This window comes from Hirsutella rhossiliensis (assembly GCF_020360975.1).
Source record: "Hirsutella rhossiliensis strain HR02 chromosome Unknown scaffold00006, whole genome shotgun sequence".
NCBI classification, from domain to species: domain Eukaryota; kingdom Fungi; phylum Ascomycota; class Sordariomycetes; order Hypocreales; family Ophiocordycipitaceae; genus Hirsutella; species Hirsutella rhossiliensis.
The window spans coordinates 4,007,652-4,027,289 of record NW_025408672.1 but is presented as its reverse complement, the minus strand read 5'-3'; the positions used below and the strand labels follow the sequence as shown (position 1 = coordinate 4,027,289).

At 53.1% G+C, this 19,638-nt stretch overlaps 4 protein-coding genes across 4 annotated transcripts; 1 reads left to right on the top strand and 3 right to left on the bottom strand.

Moving 5' to 3' along the window:
• Positions 1 to 2,070: 2,070 nt before the first annotated feature.
• Positions 2,071 to 5,657, bottom strand: HRG_06757 (endonuclease-reverse transcriptase domain-containing protein; the record flags this gene model as incomplete). Its single annotated transcript, XM_044865228.1, has 10 exons — positions 2,071 to 2,211; positions 2,275 to 2,282; positions 2,370 to 2,508; positions 2,665 to 2,843; positions 2,928 to 3,920; positions 4,095 to 4,488; positions 4,646 to 5,060; positions 5,118 to 5,164; positions 5,213 to 5,549; positions 5,620 to 5,657. 10 exons carry the CDS (start codon positions 5,655 to 5,657, stop codon positions 2,071 to 2,073), a joined length of 2,691 nt encoding a protein of 896 aa, XP_044720168.1.
• Positions 5,658 to 11,234: 5,577 nt separating this feature from the next.
• Positions 11,235 to 13,171, bottom strand: HRG_06756 (glycine-rich domain-containing protein-like domain-containing protein; the record flags this gene model as incomplete). The annotated part of the gene is made up of 4 exons (XM_044865227.1): positions 11,235 to 11,268; positions 11,475 to 11,587; positions 11,641 to 12,769; positions 12,834 to 13,171. 4 exons carry the CDS (start codon positions 13,169 to 13,171, stop codon positions 11,235 to 11,237), a joined length of 1,614 nt encoding a protein of 537 aa, XP_044720167.1.
• A 1,241-nt stretch (positions 13,172 to 14,412) lies between these two features.
• Positions 14,413 to 15,768, top strand: HRG_06755 (response regulator receiver domain-containing protein; the record flags this gene model as incomplete). Its single annotated transcript, XM_044865226.1, has 1 exon — positions 14,413 to 15,768. The coding sequence occupies one exon, from the start codon at positions 14,413 to 14,415 to the stop codon at positions 15,766 to 15,768; it is 1,356 nt and encodes a 451-aa protein (XP_044720166.1).
• A 2,672-nt stretch (positions 15,769 to 18,440) lies between these two features.
• Positions 18,441 to 19,296, bottom strand: HRG_06754 (uncharacterized protein; the record flags this gene model as incomplete). The annotated part of the gene is made up of 4 exons (XM_044865225.1): positions 18,441 to 18,620; positions 18,666 to 18,706; positions 18,776 to 18,912; positions 18,974 to 19,296. The coding sequence occupies 4 exons, from the start codon at positions 19,294 to 19,296 to the stop codon at positions 18,441 to 18,443; spliced, it is 681 nt and encodes a 226-aa protein (XP_044720165.1).
• Between the last annotated feature and the right edge of the window lie 342 nt (positions 19,297 to 19,638).

The following is a 19,638-nucleotide window of genomic DNA, read 5'->3' as shown; positions in this document are numbered from 1 at the left end:
ACAGGTGCAGTTACAGCGGCTGTTGCAACGGCTGCAGTCGTGGCCACAGGTGCAAAGGCTATGGCTCTGGCTGGTCTGCGGCGCCGGGCAATGACTCGAGGATCGCGAATTCGTCTGTATGGGTCTGTGACGGCAAGATCCTGCCGTAGAAGCCAGTGGCTGTCCCACAAGTTCAAGGGCAAGGGTCTTGTAGCTATAACTTTGCGGCTAGTCCTCCTTGGACCTGGAGGTACGAGGCGATAATATGCTTGCAGGGCAGCCCGTATTGGGCAGTGAAGCTATTCCCACATTCCCCAAGTGGCCGCTCTTGTGGTTTGAGGAGGCCGGCCGAGGCGGCTAGTGCCTGTTTCTGTACAAGCTCGAGAGACCGATATGACGCCTTCTCGACGGCATCCTCATATAATGGTAGCCGGAACGGGTCGCGAGTCCGTCGTGATTCGCGCTCAACGGTCCGATCATGGTGTTCTCGTGAGGTTGAGGCTTGTAGTTGCAAGGCATGATATAATTCAAGCAGGTTCGACTGGCCGTTGCGAAGGAAGGTGCGAGAGCTTGAGTGAAGGGATTCACAAGGCGAGGTCGTTGTGTGGCCCCAGTTGCGGTAACGGCAGACCCAAGCGCGCGCCCATTGTGTTCGTACAGGCATCCAGATCTCTTCTACATACCTAAGAATAATGTGCTGGTCTGAGAAGGCGCTTTGACGATGCCCCAGCGGCTGTTGAACTCGTCCTCGGTCGGGGCATACACTACGGACCGGAAGGCTGTTGTGAAGGCACAGGGGCCTTTTTCCGGCAGTGGCTCCGGTAGCTGCAGAGCGCCCGGGGTCTTCATCGTCTTGGGGCTCTTGCGGCGGGTCAAATGGGTCATCATCGTCATAGTCGCCAAGCCAGCGCTTCTTCGCGTTTGTAGTGATGTTCTTCATGATATGCCACGTACAGACCTGTAGCTGCGAGTCCGGGAAGGTAGCCGACAATGCAGCGCGCGCAGCAGCGTCATAGTCCGTGATGATAACGTGTGGGATAAAGGCATTGCCGTCAGCCTCGCCTCTTAGCCTTGCCTTTGACTGTAACCACTCGCGAAGCTGTATAAAACACCAGGTAAATGCGTTCGTGTCTTCGGAAGGATTAAACAGAAAGCCACAGGAAGATAGAGCCCAAGGCAGTGATTCCATTGATCTCTAGCAGCTTGAGGCCATATCTATTCGTGTTGTTCGTTACGTCGGCCATCATGAGGTGTGAATGTTGTGCCCAAAGCCGCAAGGCAGGGTCAAGGCCCACAATCTGGTAGAAGAAGCGATCCTCATCGTCAAGTAGCTCTTTATGGAAGGCACCTTCCTCGTCGAGCCTGGCAATAAGCGCTTGTGTGGATGTATGTGCCCCAAGCTCCCGGAGACGAAGCCGGGCACAGATATTCGCGATGTCCTGCTCTGTTGCAAGTAGCCGCGGGTTCTTAGCCCGAAGAGCAAGAAGGATCTGCCGCGCCGTTAAGCCAGCATCGCGAGATAAATCTTTAACCTGCTGGAGTTGATGTGGATGAAGGCGCCGGTATTCTGGGAAGGCGCCGGCCCTATTGGCCTCATGGTTGTGCCTTGGGCACATCACAGAGACTCGCCAGAGGCCTCCTCAGCTTCAGGCGCACAACCTTGACTCTAAACGGGCAGGAAGTCCGCCTAGTGCCAGTCTTCCGGAGTCCTAACGAGGCTGACTTGTATTCACGGCCGCCGCATGCGCATACGATGTCGTAACGGCGTGGAGCCCATGTTCGTAGTTGCTTGGCTTGAACTTAACTATGGCGTAGCCTTGGCAGCGCGCATGCCGCTGGAGCTCGTCAAACGCATCGTCAAAGGTCTCAAAGAGTGGCATATTGTTTGGCGGGGGCTGGAGAAGCATCTTGACAAAAGAACGGTTTGATTAGCTGCTTTGTGGCGGTTGTGTGCCTCTGGAAACTTAGCTGCGCAGACGCGATGTGGTATTGCGAGGTGGGTGGTTATCACGAGTTATTTTGGCTTGTGGTGTTGTACCAGGAGGCTGCTTGCCGCGACGCCAATTGTGTGTATTATGGTGTGTTACGCGTCTACGTGTGGAGTCTTGCCAAGTACGGTAAGGTGCACAGGGAGACTAAAAATCGGGCACAGGGAGCGGAAAGGGGGCCCTTCAGCCTTCTCAGGCCCATTGCGGCGCTAAGTCCACTGGCAGCCGCTTTCATCATGTGGTCCTGGAATCGCAGCTCCTCGTCCATGATCACTCCCAGGATCTTGGCACTCTTTTTAGGTCGGACCTCTTGGCCTCGGATCAGAAATGGGCCATCGCTACTGCGCACTGTGGCTCGTGTGAAATGGACGATCGTCGTCTTTTCTGTTTCAAACGTTGCACCGCTGCGCACTTCCCACTCAAGTGCATCGTCGATGATCGCTTGGATACCCTCCCGGTTCGCTTCCGCAGTGGGCCCGGTTACCCAGGCCGAGTAGTCGTCGACGAACGCAATCGAGCCGCTTTCCGCCTTGATCCTTCTCTGTACCAGGTCCGCGTTGAAGAAGAGGAACAGAATCGGTGACAGCGGTGACCCTTGAGGAAGGCCTGCTTGAGGCAGCTCCCGTTGTTCCGACGTGTACCCATTGACTACCAACGAGGCTGTTCGCCCAGAACAAAACGCATCTATCCATCTTACCAGTTTGGCTGGTATCCCTCTCGCCTTCATCCTCTCGAGCAGTCTATCCTTGCAAACTCCATTGTAGGCGCCCTTGACGTCAAAACTGATCAGGCTAAGCACCTTGTGGTTGCGCCAAGCCTTGTAAGCTTGTTCCTGTAGCAGCAATAGCGCCTGCTCGGCAGATCGTCGCTTTCTCGCTCCGAAGTGGTTCGCGGGTAGAAGACCATAGGTCTCTACAGCATATGAGATGCGCTCGGCCACGACCGCTTCGAGTATCTTACCAAGCGTCGACAAAAGCGAGATTGGTCGCCACGCCTTGGCTACCGTGTAGTCGTCTTTGTGTGGCTTCTTCAGTGGGACAATTTTCGCGCTTTTCCATTGGCGAGGTACAACGCCGTCTCGGAGAGATGCATCGAAGAGAGCAAATATCCGATCCTTTGTCACCGGCCAGAGTTGTCTCCACACCGCTGTCGGAAGCTCATCTTCTCCAGGTGCTTTCCACGGTTTCGCTGTCATGACCTTTTCCTCGATCTCTCCCAATGTCAGTCCGGGCATGGGCACCGCTTTCCGCTGTGGTCGCACCCCCTCATCCTCGATTCTCGCAGGCAAGGGTGGAAAGAAGGCAATGAGCAGCTCGTCTGCCTGGTCTGCTTTATCCTCGGTCGTCGATCCATCCCCTTTCCTCAAAGGTGGCACCTTGTCGCCCGTAGTGCTCTTGCCGGCTTTAAGATATTTAGTCGCCTTCCAGATGTTGGCATCGTCGGAGAGGAAGTCATCCCAATGCGCCTTCCTCTGGTGTCGAATGGCATCGTGGAACTCTTTCGCCGCTTCTTTGGCCCGCCGTTCGAGGTCCGGTCGCGGTTGGCCTCCTCGTCGTTGCGTCCTCGCTTGGTTTCGCCAGAACGTGTGTGTCCGCCGAAGTTGTGTGAGATCCTTGGTCCACCAACGTTTTGCGTACGGTGACGGCCGTGCCCGAGGCGTCAGTTCGTGGATAGCCTCCAGGACGATCCGCATCAGTTGATCCGTCTGGGTTTGAACGTCGACAGCCCAAGGCAAGAGTCGCAGATTGTCTTTCACCCGGGTTCGTATGAGATTCCAAGGGGCATTCTTAAACAGGAGTCTTGGCCTCGCACTTCTCTCGGGCATCGTGATGTCAAAAGTCGTCTGAATAGCTCTATGGTCTGAGCCATGATCGGTCGGATGGATGGCGCATGTTGCCACTTCGTCTGCCAACTCTGACGTCGTCAACACCAAATCGATGGTGCTTTCCTGATCTTTGCGTTGCCACGTTTTCGTGCCCCTCGGGAGCAAGCTCCTGAGGCCATGCTCGTTCATCAGATCAATGATCGGCCCGGCTTCTCCTTGTCTCTGAACCGAAACATCGTCTCCTCCCCAGAGTAGGTCATGAGAGTTGAAGTCTCCAGCCAACACCACATCTGTGCGTGCACCAGAGCCTTGACGGAATCTTTGGATCAAGTCATGCAATAGCCCAGTAGTGCTCTTCAGCGCTTCTGTGCTTTGCCCTTCCACGTAGACCGATACCACCAGGACGCTCCTCTCCGGCAGTCGAAGCACCGCTGCCGTGAGATCCGCTGATGGCATCGGCATCTGCACCACTTCGACGTCGTCTCGCACCCAAAGCATACTACGGATCGGCCAGGGGCCGTCGCTCATGTGCGTTGGCAATATTCTCGTCCAGTTGCTGTGCATCCTGGGGCTTGTCACCACCTTGCCGTCGATCATCCTGGCGTACGGTTCGGAGACCGCCAGCACTCCGTAATCCTTGAGGTCCTCGTCATTCATCAAACTCTGTTGTACTGGTTCCCGTTTTCGCACATTGAGCTGTAGAATGCTGAGGGTCTTATGCATTGATGTGGGTGTGTCGCACACGGCAATTCCGGCTGAACGCCTCGTGCGGTCCGCCGCACAAGACGCATTTCGGTTCCATTGCCTGGCACTCCCTATGATGATGACCCGCACTCGCACACCTTCCGCATACCTGAGGTTTCTTGCACCTGAAGGCTTTATGACCCATTTCTTGACAGTTGAAGCACTGCATCGGTCCCTTGCGGGGTTCGAAGGGATTGGTGCACGCCGACTCTCCGGCCAGATCAAAGTACTTGCCATCCAAAAGCTTCTTCGCATCGTTCTTTTTCGTCACATAGACTACCATAGACCCGTATGCTTTGCTTGTTTCTTTGTTGCTCAGCCAGGTGATCTTGCCGATTGAGACATTATTTTCGGCGCCGAGAGCCTCGGCTGCACCTTGTAAGATGTTGCCTTCTCCGTCGAGGATCGCGGTTCGATTGACGTTATCGACTTTGACTGGGTAAAGCTGATCTCTCATCACTCGAGCTCCAGTCACCGCCGTTTTCTGCGCAGCTTCCTTGACTCGTTGTAGCTCAACTTCATCCCTGCAGATAACCTTGACTTGCTCTGTGTTTCGAGAATTCCTCACTACTGCCGCGCACCTCCAGGTCGCCTGGCCTTCCTTTGTCCTGACCTCACTTTCAATGGCCTGCCGGATCGAGCCTATCTGTGCTCGGCCTCTATCTTGTTCCTCTACTCGTGAAGTGTCAATCATGCAGAAAAGCTCGTTTGCATTGGATGCCGCAGTGCTACCGGACGAAACCGATCGGACGGTATTGTGTTGTGGCGACGGCGATGAACGCGCGACCTCGGCGAAAGTGCTGGGCGGGGTAACCGCTGATCCCACGATGGTGGCTTCGAGTTGTTGTTGGACATGCTTAAGTTGATCTCTCATCTGCTGCTTGATGTCTTCCCATTGAAGGATGAGTTCCTGGTTGGTCTTCTCCTGCTTCTCTGCCTCTTCTTTTTGTTTTCGGATTATCTCTTGTTGGTCGCGGATGATCTCATTCTGCCCATTGAGGGTCTCTTTCAATCTTTGGAATTCCGCACGATACTCTTCCAGCAGCTCCCAGACCTTCTCAATCGTCGCCGTTTCCTCATCACCGCTGCTGATGCTCTCGTTCCTCGATACCCTCGCACATTCTTTGTCGCCTGTCTCTTTTCTTGTCGCCCTTGTCGCATATCGACCGCCTTTGTTCAGCTCTTTTGCTGTTCCGTCGAGTAGCTTGCGTTTCACGATCCTGCCTCCCGTTGGCGACGAGGGGCCGCGCGGCCCCACCCCGGGCCCCGCATTCACCAGCATGCTCATGCTGCCGACTAAACCACCACACAACTCTTTCGATTCAACAAAGATAGAATAATTTAATATTTAAGCGTAAGAACGGGGCTCCTCAGTCCAGAATCTGTCCGAAATCTGTGTAATGGTGCCCAGAGCCGCCTGCGGAGAGAGCTTGGGGGAGCTGTCCATGCAATGAGCGTGTGTGTGTGTTTATTACGCCCGGAGAATATCTCTAATAGGGCCTACCCGTGCCACGCCCCACCTTTATTTGGAACTCGCGAGCTCGCACCACCTAAAGGTGGTGCTCACCACCGGTATAACCACACCACCGATATAACCATTTTTTCCACCCCTTGATCTAAAACCGCTTCAGCCAGCGTTTACCACGCTCGGAATCGCACACCTCCGCTCTCTCCAGTCTTTCCGATGCCCTCCATTTGCGTGCCTCTTTTGCCGTTTCCTCAAAGCATCTCTTTCGAGCGTTTCGCGCCTTCTTCTCCGCATCCTCGATCACCTTCCTCGCCTTCGCAACCTGGTCTTCCTCCCTTTGCTTCACCATTTGCCGCCCTTCTGCTACCGACAACACCCCTCCTGATTGCAGTTGCACGTTCTTCATAGCCCTGCGCTGTTGTTGTGTCCGCTCCGCCATTCTAGTCCGGCCCAGATCTCTTTTTGTTTGCACAAGCTCCGTGGCCAAAGATAGAGATCCACGGATGAATCGATTCAGATCGCGAGCGAAGCCAGAATCCAGGCTCTCATCGTGTTCTATTCGATCTCCCAGTTCGTCCGCAACCTTGTTGATCTGACGTAAAGTCAATGGCGTCTCGAAAGGCGAGGAGTAGGGCCCTGAATGGGGCGGGGCGAGGTGTTTTCTTCGCTTGTCGAGCTTCCAGAACACGAAGCACCACTTGTGGATCAAAGGGAAACACTCCTGTCTTTCGAAAAGCGGAACGGATTGTATCTATCTTGAAAGCCTTCAATCGCACATCTTGAATGAACGAGAGAAACTCAAGCTTTGTGATGTTGACGAGGCCATCTCGAACCATGACGTCCAGGGCCTTGGCGTGATAGTGTTTGAGTGGCTGGAAAACCACGACGTCCAAAGGCTGAAGTACATGGGTGAGATTAGGTGGCATGCCAAAGGGGATGATGCCTTTCTCGTCACAATACTGAATGAATTGCCTGGTGTGATGAGAGCCATGGCCGTCGAGGAGCAGCAAACGTCTCGAGCTTTTGGAGCTTTTCGCAGAGTGCTTGTCGAAATGCTGAAGCCATTCCAAGCTGATCGTATCGTTTGAGTAACCGGTGGGAGTAGGCCGGATGACTGTGTCATGATCAAGCTCGGGAATCTGATACCATGAAGCCATGTGCATCTGCGCGGCGAGTATCAGAAACGCGGGGATGACTTCTCCATTCGCCGAGATGGCTTCAATAGCGGTCGCAGACTCCCTGTTCTCTGATATGCCAAAGTAATGCGCTCTCGCTCGTTTTGTCACAATCAGCTGGTCTTTACCGACCCCGATGCGAAAGCCGGTCTCGTCCATGTTCCAGATGTCCTCGGGGGGGATGCCATTCTCTTGAACGACTTGCTGCAAAGCCTGGAAGTATTGATGAACACGCGTCAGGTCTTCAGAGGCCTGCCGCTCTGCCTGGAGCTTCCTCTGACGTCTTTTTAGATAGCCATGACGCTTGAGGAATCGAGAAGTCCAGTTTGGCCCCACGACGGGGGCTTCACTTCTGCCGAAACGCTCACGCAAGATACAATTTGCGGCGTCCGTGACGAACTCGGCCCGAACTGCAAGGTTAATGGCATCTAGACGATCGATGTAGCGACACAACGCAGCCTCTTCAGGCCGCGATAGCTTCGTGTTGCTGGCCTTTTGGCCGGTTTTGGCGGGACGGCCTTGCAGACGGTATCGCAATCTGCCACGTGGCACTCCAAATTCTCGCGCGACATTTGCCACTTTCGCACATGATACTTCTCAATGTATTCAACAGCGCTTTGTACTTTTGCCTCCATCTTCTCAAGAGCATAGATCACGGGTTGAGTGGGAGAGAAGCATTACAAGATCAAGGGGTGGAAAAAATGGTTATACCGGTGGTGAGCACCACCTTTAGGTGGTGCGAGCTCGCGAGTTCCAAATAAAGGTGGGGCGTGGCACGGGTAGTAGCGGGTAATCGGTGGCGATGAAGGCGTCGCCCACTCCACTTCCACTGACCAGCCACGGCGCCCACGACTTGACAGAGCACACGAGTTGCCGACGGGTTTCTTTAAAGGTTCTACCTACGGCCTGTCAGTTAGGCCTACATAAGACCTGGCCTTCCGCTCGTTTCTGACACTCTACACTCCTCCGAACCCCAAACGCTTCCGTTGGCCGCGACCGGAGGGAACACGTCCGTCGACCCGCAGGGAAAATGGTCACGACCGGAGGGAAGTGACTTTGTGTGGGAGGTCACTAAGTTAAATGCTAATTGGTGTAGACCCCGATGCAGGCGGGCGATAGCCCCACAGTTGTATGGACGAAGATGTCCATACGGTACGTACTCGAATGGAGTATATAGAAGACTGACCCGTGAAGAGGGGGCTTTGGCTTTTCCCTTTGTTTTCTCGTAGAAGAGACTTGGAAGGTGCAGATGCAGAACCACGTTCGTGTTTCTCAGGCGATTCCCTCTTCTTTGCCATTTGAGGAGAATGGAATCAATCGCTGACACGATGACAGCTTCGCCTCCCGTTGACAAAGTGCATTCCGAGAGAAAGACTTGAAGAAACTGGAATCAACGCACATCGACCTTGGAGGGAATAGGCGTCACTCGTTCTTTCCTCGAGGATTCTTGTCGAGAAAGCTGTGCGGAAACGGTTAATTGCAGTATTCTTGTCGTGGGGATCGACATGAACGCCACTGACGCCATTGGTGAAAGTTGCATGGGCATCTTGGTACCATATGCCTACATCCGTCCCCGTCTAGTAATGCCCCAGCTCATTGGTTCATAGCCTCGCTCCGTTGCAGAGGCCAATGAGGGTTGCTGTTGCAGTCACGTTCGTTGTGCTCCTCTTTGCTACCGGCGCCGCTTTTGTAAGCGGATTTACGTGGTTCACCTGGTGACCTCCCACAGCGTTCCGCCATGCGTTCTTGTCGCGAGACTCGCAGATCGTCTGCGCGGACGGTTCTTTGAGCACTTCATTGCGCAGTGCGAGCAGGACGTGTTTTTCTATCATCGGTTTCTGTTAGTTCTTGGCCCCGGTCAGAGTGGACTGGGCCAGGAGGAATGCTCGAGATTGAAGGCACTACTGCAACCTGCTTCGGTTTCGAGTTGTATCACTGAGACAGCATTTTCGAATCCCTTTGTCTTGGCTTTTCCCTGCTGTGCCAGTGGCATACTCAAAGAAATGGTACTCTGGTCTCGTCACATGCTGTGCGAGGGTAACACGCGTTCTGGTAACGATCTGCTTTTCCGTTTGCTTCTGGCTGAGATGTGGAACATGGGGGTGTTCAACAAGTAGCCGTCTTGAGTGCTGAGGTTAATATGGAATGAGAAAGGCCTGTGAAAATGCGGTTGCAGTAGTAGCAGTAGTAGCAGTGTGTGTGTGGATTTATTTCGCCTAGAGGGAGATCCCTAAAGGGCCTTTACACAATCTAGTTACACTTCAGCACATTTGATACCTGAGTTTACTCATTGACAAGCCTGATTCAGAAAATTGCAGAGTTGAGAGATCGATTCACCGGTGAAGATGCGCGAGACATTCATTTGACTTTGCCCGGGCCCTGCAGTACATATATCAGCTATCACGAAAATGCGCCTGTGCAAGGAAATCAATTATCACCTCTCACTTACCAGTGACGTTGCTATGGAGGATAGCGTGGAACTGTTCCAATTTAGGAAAGTTAAGCCCCGTCAGAGTCAGATAGCCAAGTCGAGGGCATGAATTGAGAAGCTGTTGGATACCCTGGGCAAACATCAGTGAAAATTAGGATCGCCAAGACATGACATAAAATACCCGGACGGTAAGATTTGCGCAGTAGCTGAGGTGAGCCCGCTCCAGAGTCATTGCACGCTGGCTTCTAGATGTCACGCCTCTGCGAGCGCGGTAGCGAACGCTTCCCTTGGCGATGGCATAGATAGACTGATCCGTAATCAGACCACATCCAACCAAGTCCATTGTTCTTAGCTCGGAAAGCGAAGCCAGCCATTTCACCGAATCGTCCGTTAAACTGGTGCAGTATTTCAAGTCAATATTTCGAATGCGACTGCATGATCGGATGATATCCTTGACCCCTTCATCAGTGATTTTTGGGCAATGACCTAGATGTATTCGAAGTAATTTTCTCCCGAGCTGAGCAACCGATCTCAAGGCCCTGTCAGTGATCAAGCTGCAATTGACGAGAATCAGGCTACGAAGACAAGGCGCGACGCTGATGATCTTGCCAACACCAGCGTCCGTAAGCATCGCACATGAGGTGAGGTCGATGGTCTGCAGATACTTGCAGAAGTAGTCTGTTGGTAGCGCCAAGAAAGCCTTTTAGGCAGCAGTCGCTTCGGAGTCCAAAGGAGTCAGCATAATCCAGCATGGCGACGACGATACTCTTTCCTCAGTTTTTCCTCCCCTTCGAGCGTGTCCAAGTGGGTCGATTCATTACTAGCATCGACCACCCGTACCAGGATTTTTACGATCCGCCTTACGCCGAACGTCCCGCGCCCAGTGTGGCGACCCGCAGCCAGTACAACGGACTCGGACTCGAGTCCAGCGGCAACGGCTTTTCGTCGACACTCACCTCCTTGATGTCGACGATGTTCTCCAGGCGTGCCAATGCCAAAGTGCGCATTTCGACCAGTCTCGTCCGAACTTATACCCTAGAAAACTCGCAACGGTGGTTTGAGGCCGCCACGAGGCTTCATCCTACACGCCAATGGCTCGAGAATGGCTCGAGAGAACGATTGATCAGGGCGACGACGTGTACTTGGTTGTCGGCTTTCATACGGTGACGGATGCTCAGGTGGCACATCAGTCGGCGCGGGGCAAGGAGACGTTACATATCGCTGGCCGTGGTGGGTTGTCGCCCCGCTTGGGATCGATGCTCGTCGCCAAGAGATGGAGGGCTCTGTTCGCTGATGCCCGCTTAGACTGAGTTCCTCCAGGCTGGCAAAGCGAACCGCTCGCCGGTGAGCGTTCAATCTTGTGGACACACTCAATGGCTGCCCGACCCCGCAATGGAGCCCACTCTCCCCAGGGAGAATGGCAGCCAGTCTTGGCGACACCCATGGCCCCCTCGGCCCCCCTAGCTCGCTAGAGGCGGCTTAAAAAGCCACCAAAGTTGCATATTAGCCGGCACCGACAAGCCAGGCTCGGTCAACTCAGTGAAATTCCCCCCCCACTCATCAATGATCCATCAACTTTGAGCACATCATCATCTATGCACGTCTCAGTGCGACAATAAGCAGCTTATCGAAATCCATCGTTGTCAACTTCCTTGGCACTGTCACACCATGATCCGCACGTCTCCAGTGCGTGTCAGTCATTTCCCCATGTTGTGACGAATACACAGCGGAAGCAAGAGCGAACGAACTTGATCTCATTAAGCTTACTTCACTATGTATCTGTGAGGTAGAGACTGTTTAAATAAATAAACGATTACTCCAACAGGCAACAATAGGCTCCAGTAGGCTCCTGTTGTCACGGTACTGACCAGGGCCGGTCACATGCTTCTCACCGCCATGTAGATAGATAGCATTCTTGAGGATGGTTTCTGGCCGCACAACGCAGTATTTCACCTGACCCTGATTCCGCTCTGACACCTGTTGCAGGCTGCAACAGATTGCAGTCATCCTCCAGCGCAAGCTTGACTCACAAGTTGATCTTCTTGGTTTGACGGCTTATGGCAGTCGGCCTTCGAGCACTTTCCGCATCGGAACCGGCAACTCAGGAGTTGATCCTCTTGGTTTGACGGCTTATGGCAGTCGGCCTTCGAGCACTTTCCGCATCGGAACCGGCAACTCAGGAGTTGATCCTCTTGGTTTGACGGCTTATGGCAGTCGGCCTTCGAGCACTTTCCGCATCGGAACCGGCAACTCAGGAGTGGATCCGTCTTTGAGAAGGAAGCGTTGATGTGTTCAGACGAAGTGCCACCAGGCCAACACAAGGGGCCATACTCGCAATAATCAGTAGTTGGGGGATCTGTTCGTCCACGGCGTATGGTTTTGCAGAAATCAACGATTTCATATTTCTCTCCATACTTCTCGAGCCAAATATCGACTGTGTGATTGAAACCCGTGGCCAGGTCCCCCTCGTCGACTGTGTCGTCGTGGTTGACATACCTATTCAGGTTTTCGATACACCAACGTCGATACTCGACCGGAAAGAGTTGGTGAGTATGCCAGATCAAATCGATATCCAACGTGGGAACGATGGCGTTCTCGTCGTCCATGTCAACGTCAACAAACATGAACTGGCGATAGCGTGCCGTTGCCTTTTCTAGGTTTGAAGGTGAATCAAGCCCAAAAAACCTATCGCTGGCCATTTTTGCAGCAAAACTGCGTTGGCGGAGACTTGCGGAGACCAGATTCGTCGGAAATCTAGTTGCGTCGAATGAGATATTGCAACTGGTGCAAGTGAGAGGCTTTCCACTAAGTCGCATGGTGCTGAATGAAGTCAAGTCAAAGGCCATTTCGCTGTTGCATCCTGGGCATTTGACGTATATGCCAGCAGTCTTCCAGCCAATCGTGTCGCCTAGCGCGTGTGGCAGGTCAGGGGAAAGCTGGTATGGGACCAATGCTGCGTTGTGGCCGTGCTCCAAATGGTAGTTATCCCACTGGCATTGACTCTCGGTGTCGGAATTCGTCCCGACCTTTACGAGATTGTGAAGTCTCCCCAGAGGAAACTCGATTCCGGCGTCAAGGAGTCTTTCGAACAACATGGTGAGATCAGCTGTAAAACTAAAAGGGTTGAGACAATGGGCGTGGAAAACCATTGCGACATCCCTGGATCACGTTTAGTATGTAATCCCTAACTTAACTAGAAGGATTAGAATGGGAAGTGTCTTACCAAGGCGGCAGAGGCATAATGTTGGCAAATTTGTCTTTCTGAGAGACCTTTGCCGCAAAGTCGGATAGCAAGTTGAGATATTGAAGGTACCTAGACTCGGCAAGGACCAAGAAAGCTTGGAGGGAAATGTTCTCTGTATGGTCGTCCTCGGAAGGGTCATGTTCGAGGCAGTAATAAACCTCGTCGAATTTTCGAAGGAGCGATATATGGAAGTGAGCAGTTGTTGAGTTGACATAAGGAATCGACGTGGCGAGTTTTGAATCCCGAGGGCTGCCCGCGTCGCCATGGTGAACTGCAGGTGCTGTGCTTGCTGGAGCTTGGAAAAGAGAAGGAGCCATACTCGCTGTTGAGGCCCAGTGACTTGGTAAGAACTACAAAGAGGCAGCTTCTGGAGCCCATGATACGAGCGTCTATATAATCAGTCCTCGGTCGGTTTGGGTAGATCAAAAGCCCCAGTCTCGACTCTCGTTGGGTCTAGGTCAGTCTAGATAGAGCGGCTGGGAACAGATGATCTAGAACGGCCCATACCGTATACTCTACCCATCCAGCAGTCCGTCACCGAGCCACGCTTTTGGGTGAAGGTTTGCCATTGGTTCATTGGAGAATGGAGCTGTCTAGTGAGAAATGTCTCATGCAGCCCACTGAGCCCAGGCTGCAGTAAAATCCATTTCGAGCTATCGTGCGGGGTCCATTATTGCTACTCCGGCCGCGTGACCCACAGGGTCCCGAGAAGAGTCATAAATTCCCCCCAAAAGAAGTCTCCCCTCTTCGCCACACTGCATCAAATCCAGCACCTTGCATCGTCCACTCCAGCGAATCCCGTCAGAACAGACTCCATAGGCACCCACAGGCACCACCCACAGGAGCTGAAGACATGTGGATTCGTGTACACACTGTGTACACCAGGGGGAGTAGAAAGTATCCAATTCGAGGTCTCGAGCATGGCTGTAGATGTCACCCCTCACGACCATCCCAATCGAGCTGGCTGGCTGAGCAACCTAGGAAACAGGCTCGGCAGCCGATTCGAGCGGACTGGTTCGATGGACGACCTCAATCGTGCCGTCGAGGTCTCGAGCATGGCTGTAGATGCCACCCCTCACTAGTAACTTCGGTATCTGGCTCGGTAGCCGATTCAAGCGGACTGATTCAATGGACGACCTCAACCATGCCGTTGAGGTCTCGAGCATGGCTGTAGATGCCACCCCTCACGAACACCCCGATCGAGCGAGCCGGTTGAGCAACCTCGGAATCTGGCTCGGTAGGCGATTCGAGCGGACTGGTTCGACGGACGACCTCAACCGTGTTCTTTCGTCGTACCAAGATGGTTTGCGTTGCTATACCGCGCCCCCATCTATACGTATACAATCGGCCCGTAGAGCCGCTCTCATTCTTGCGTCACAGTCAAATTGGAAAGATCTCGATTTTCTATGGCAGGGAAGACATCCAATCCAGGAAGCCCGAGAGAGAGCTTGAGATTTGCTTGCGAGAGGGTAGGATGGAAGATGAGGGTTGGCGCTACCGTAAGGATGGCAGTCGGTTTTGGGCCAACATCATTATCACAGCCATCTATAAGAATGGCATGCATATCGGCTTCGGCAAGGTTATCCGAAATCTCACTGAGCGAAAAGAGGCGGAAATGCGGCTGATTGCTGCCTACGAGGAGAGCGCCAAGTTGAAAAATGATTTTCTAGCAAACATGAGCCACGAGATCCGTACGCCTATGCACGGCATACTCTCCGCCTGCTCTCTGCTTCAGGAGAGCAGTCTGACAGAAGAGCAACTGGAGACGACAAATATAATTGAAGATTCGGGCCGCGTCCTGTTGCAGGTTATCAACGACATGCTCACCTACTCCAAACTCGCGGCAGGCTGTTTTTCGATCAATAACGGTGAGATAGATGTCGCTAGTGTGGTGACTTCGGTTGTGCGCAGTTGTCAGATCATTGTGGAACCGGGAGTGTCACTGAGACTGGTCTTGGCACCTGACCTGCCAAAGGGGGCAGAAGGAGATCCTCTCAGGTTTCGCCAGATCGTTGAGAACATTTTCGGCAATGCTAGAAAGTTCACAGAAAAATGGTCCATTTTGGTGAGCTTGTCGCTTCTCGCGCAGGATGCGGCCACACACACGATCCTAACTGAGGTCGTCGACACTGGACATGGGGTGTCCGAGGATGACGTCCAGAAACTCTTTAAGCCATTCACGCAGCTTGATACCACGTATCAGAAGCGTCACCAAGGGACAGGCCTCGGACTGTCCATAGCGAAGTCGTTAACTGGGCTGATGGGTGGGACTATTGGGTATAAACCTAATCCGGAACAGCAGGGTAGCATCTTCTGGTTCTCAGTTAAACTCAAGAGGCTCAACAACCATCAACAGATCTGCACTGCCAACGTGCAGGCGGATATTGACAGCGAGTTGCCGAGGCAGCACTTCTTCCGAGGCAACAAGATCGCAGCGCAGCTGACGCAGTTGATGGAGATAGCCCCGGCAGCGCGGATCCTAGCCGCTGAGGATAACCTCATCAGCCAGCAGGTTTTGGTCAGAATGTTGCATGCCTTTAAATTCCAGCACATCACAGTCGTCTCGGACGGCGCCCAGGCGGTCTCGACACTATCCGCCGCGCCCAACGCCTTTGACCTGATACTTATGGACATCAGCATGCCTGTCATGAACGGTTACGAGGCGACGGTTCAAATAAGGAACAGCGGCGTGCGGCTACCAATCATTGCGATGACCGCCTACGCGCTCAGGGGCGACATGGAGAGCTGTTTGGAGAAAGGAGCGGATGACTACATCACCAAGCCGGTGAATAGGCAACTCCTAATGGAAAAGCTACTGAAGTGGCTTATAAGACCGGGCGATGCGTGGCCGGCCACCAGCAGCTCCCATGAGAGTACGCAGACGACTGGTGATTGCCTTGTGGAGCGGGACTAGAGTTGGGCATGAGTTCAGGTTTGTCTTGAGCATTGAATTGGTGTCAGTTCGTCGAATCAACGCGAAGTCCAAAATGACGCCAGAAGGTTCGGTAACGAGAGAAGGCGGAGGAGCAGAAAGAGCAGGCGTTGGAAAGCACCGACTTGAACACGAGTTCCACTCGAGACGAAGCCATGCGAAGGGACTGGTGCCGCACCCGTGCGCAAACACGATTTTGCAAATGGAGATAAGCAGTGTTGGAGTCGCAACGAAGCGAAAGCGGAGTGGAGTTTCTCGGCCGGACAAGAGAGAGACCTAGTGATGACATCTAGGAGGAAGAGTGAGCCGTGCGAACTGAATTTGTGAGGAACAGTTGACACTCCTTGCGGGCTTCACGTGGAAAGACGACCATTAACGTTGTGGATCAACATAGACGCGAGTCCTATACTGGCACGCAAGAGCTATGAACGATTGGGGCATGTCTAGCTTATTCTCAAATGCACCCTGAAGCCCTACACGCCCGCGCTCCGCTATCCAGCGCATGTACTCGGCCGGGTTAGTGCTCGTTATGTCTAGCTTGCTGCTGATGGATTTTGTCAAAGGCCGAAGTACATGAGTGAGATTCGGTGGCATGCCGAAGGGAATAATATTGCGGTTGTGGCAGTATTCAATGAACTGCCTGGTACGGTAAGAGGCATGACCATCGAGAATTAGAAGTCGCTTCGAGCTTCTTGAGCATTTTTCTTTACAGGCTAGTCACCAGCACATCAGCATGCTGCCAGTAGTCAAGCTTCGTCGCCCATCGCGGGATAACCACTTACAATCTAGCGTCGCCGGCCACATCAGCATGCTGCCGGCAGTCGAGCCTCGTCGCCCATCGCGGGATGAACACTTACATCCTAGCGTCACCAGCTATATCAGCATGCTGCCGGCAGTCACACCCATGCTCGAAGATGACAATGCCGGGCGGAATTGAGACGCGAGTCCCTCGTGCCAACCTCGTCTTGTATCTGCCGCCGACACTGTTTCGCCTGAACCCGAGGTTAATGCCAGCACGACTCCCCCAAATCGATGCGGGGTCTGCTCGAAGTCTTGAAGTTGAGGAAGGCCAGCCTAGTGCTGCCACCTCACCACAGGACGGTGATGGACTGGTCTATGAAGAGATCGACGAATCAGCTTCAGTTCAAGAGGCCGCGGAGGAACCCGGCAATTCCTGCCGAAGCTATCGAGGCCTAAGTGAAAGCTGCGGACGGCATAGCTCGTTACTAAACGATCCTGGGCGTTTTCTATTCCTCTGTTCGGGCTAGTACGCGTGGGGAGCCTCAATACGTCAGTGAAGCCCCTGTAGCATCCCGTTGTCAGGATAGCAACAAGACTAGGCGGAGGCGATTGGACATGCCCCAGATCGCTGGCAGCAGGCGTAGTCGTACCAAAGCGAGGCGGAACTACGTGGAAGGTCAGATGGATTACAGCGATGATGGAGATGGTGCCGGCACGCAAGCGGTGTAAAACTGCGACTCCGGCAAGTAGGCGGCGCGGTCAGGTTAAGAGTCAGCGGCAGCCCCCGAATCCCGACCATGCCCTGTTGCCAAGCAAAATAGAAGCAGCGACATCATCTCGGCTACAAATACTGAGGCAGCCAGTACAGCAAGCTACGAGAAATGGCCTCTTCCAGATGCGGTGCTTAAGTGTGCCCGAGAAAACGGTATGGCAACGTTTGAGCTCCAATTTACGTGGAGTACCACGTAGACAAGCCCGCTCGTACTCCGTACTCAATTTCAGTTCGTCGCTCACCAAGATTCTCGTCGCTATGGCCCGCACTCGAGCACAGTTGGCTGCCCAAAGGGGTGCATATCGTCGGCGCCGAAAAGTTAAGGTACTTGTTTTCGTGAAGCGCCGAGCGACGTCCTCCCTGGACCCTGACAATAAACAGGAAAGCGACCCCCGGGCATCCGGAAGCACAGAAGCACCAGTCGGACGACACGTCTCCAACAGCGACTACCTCTCGAGCGCACCCAAGGCGACCGACCTCTTTCATCTCCAGCCAGGCAAGCACTATCTCGACAGGTGCTGGATACGTTTTTTTCTCACTATTCAGGCACCCAAACTAAGTTATTGAAAGGTTCCGGAACACCTACAATCGGGTGACAAATATTCCGCCCCATCCCCCACAACGCTAAGTTACTCCGTACTATCACTACCTTTAGGTATTATTTTTAAGATTTAATTGCGAAGCCAAATTAAGATTAAAATTAAAGCCGTAAAATATATAGTATACAGGAAAGGAAGGAGATTATTACAGTAGTACTTAGTACTTTGTATACCAGCCACGAGCGTCAACAACGGCCTGGAGGCGCCGGGGCATCGATTCTACTAAGTGGTTAAGGGTATCATCCAAATCTTCCCACGCCTCAACCGCTGCCTCGCAGAGCCTCTGCTTCGCGGCATAGTTCTTAGGGAGGTCTGCGAGCTCGGCATGGATCTCGTGGATCCGTTCTTTTAACATCTTCCAGACGTTCTCGATTGGATTAAGATCAGGAGAGTAAGCGGGCCAGTGGACCAATTCGACCCCGTTTTCTTCGATCCAGCAACCGAGCCACGCTTGCACTATAGCGGCCATATGTGTAGAGGCGTTATCTTGAGCGAAAGTATATCCCGGCTCGGCAATAGTTGGGAGATTTTCTTGAAGACACTCAAGTACACCAAGTCCGGGTCTCCGAGCATTGGTATAAGAGAAGTCCGCCGATTAAAGGAGAACCCGCCCCAGAACATCTGGTCGTTTCAATCTGCTCCTTGAGATCTTCTATTGTCATGACCCTATTTGCTCGCTTCTGGTCGCTGAGCGCGTGCTTCTTGGAGAGGTGTCGAAGAACCTGCATGATCAGCCTCTGCAGAGTTCAGATAGAGTCGGACCATACCTTGTGCATGCGCCGATTTATTTTCGCATCGAGCTTATTACCTGTCGCCCGTTCGAAGACCAACCGAAATACTTTCCAGTATGTACCAAGAGAGCTGCTTTTTTGGATACCTCGCGTTTTCCGGCCATTCTTCCCGATCTTCTGATTTAAGGACCAATCGAAGAAGTTGTACAGAAGACGCAGAGAACCAGATTCGGAGATAGATCGATAGCAATCCTGAACGTCGAGCTCGAGCATTTCGCAGAACCTGGAATCATGGATTCGGATCAGTGGCTGCGAGAGAGGTAGAAGCACGACGGGTTTCTTACTGGCGCCAATGCCCCTCACACACGTCGAGGAGCAGCAGACTGCCGCTGCAATAATCCTGCGTATCCCAGTCGCATTCATTGAACTCCTCGACGGCCTTTTTGTAATATTCAGCTGAATGCACATTGCCGCCGAAGAGCTGAGCTTGGTCCTGTATGTCGGATGTGATGCACTCATCCTCATCTTCGAGGCCCATGCTTCCAGTGTCCGATTGATTTGCGTCAGTAATCTCATACTTCTGATCGCAGGAAGCATCAGAGTCAAAGTCATCTTCCGGCGAAAAGGAAGCGTCCGAATCATAAGATAAGTTGGAGATGCGCGCCATTATGATTGTCAAATGATGAGGGCAAAGACCTGGGTTTCTGCAATGGAAGTTCCAAAATGACACCATCCGGCAAGCCGCGGTTCGATTGCTAGGGCCTAGAATATGGCAGTCGCGTCACCCCTTCCTTGTATTTTTACTTTCTTGGCACGCTAGTGTTAAGGAAGTAGCCTATTCACACATAGTTTCCCCTAACAACTGCTCTTGACAAAACTCCAATTGAGCCGCGCGCAAGCGCCGGCAGCGGCCATGGCACGGTGGCACCAGCCTCAGGTTCGCATGCCGACTCCGATGCCTTGAAACAAGGCATACGATCGCCGCCAGTTTCAGCGGCTCATCGATTGC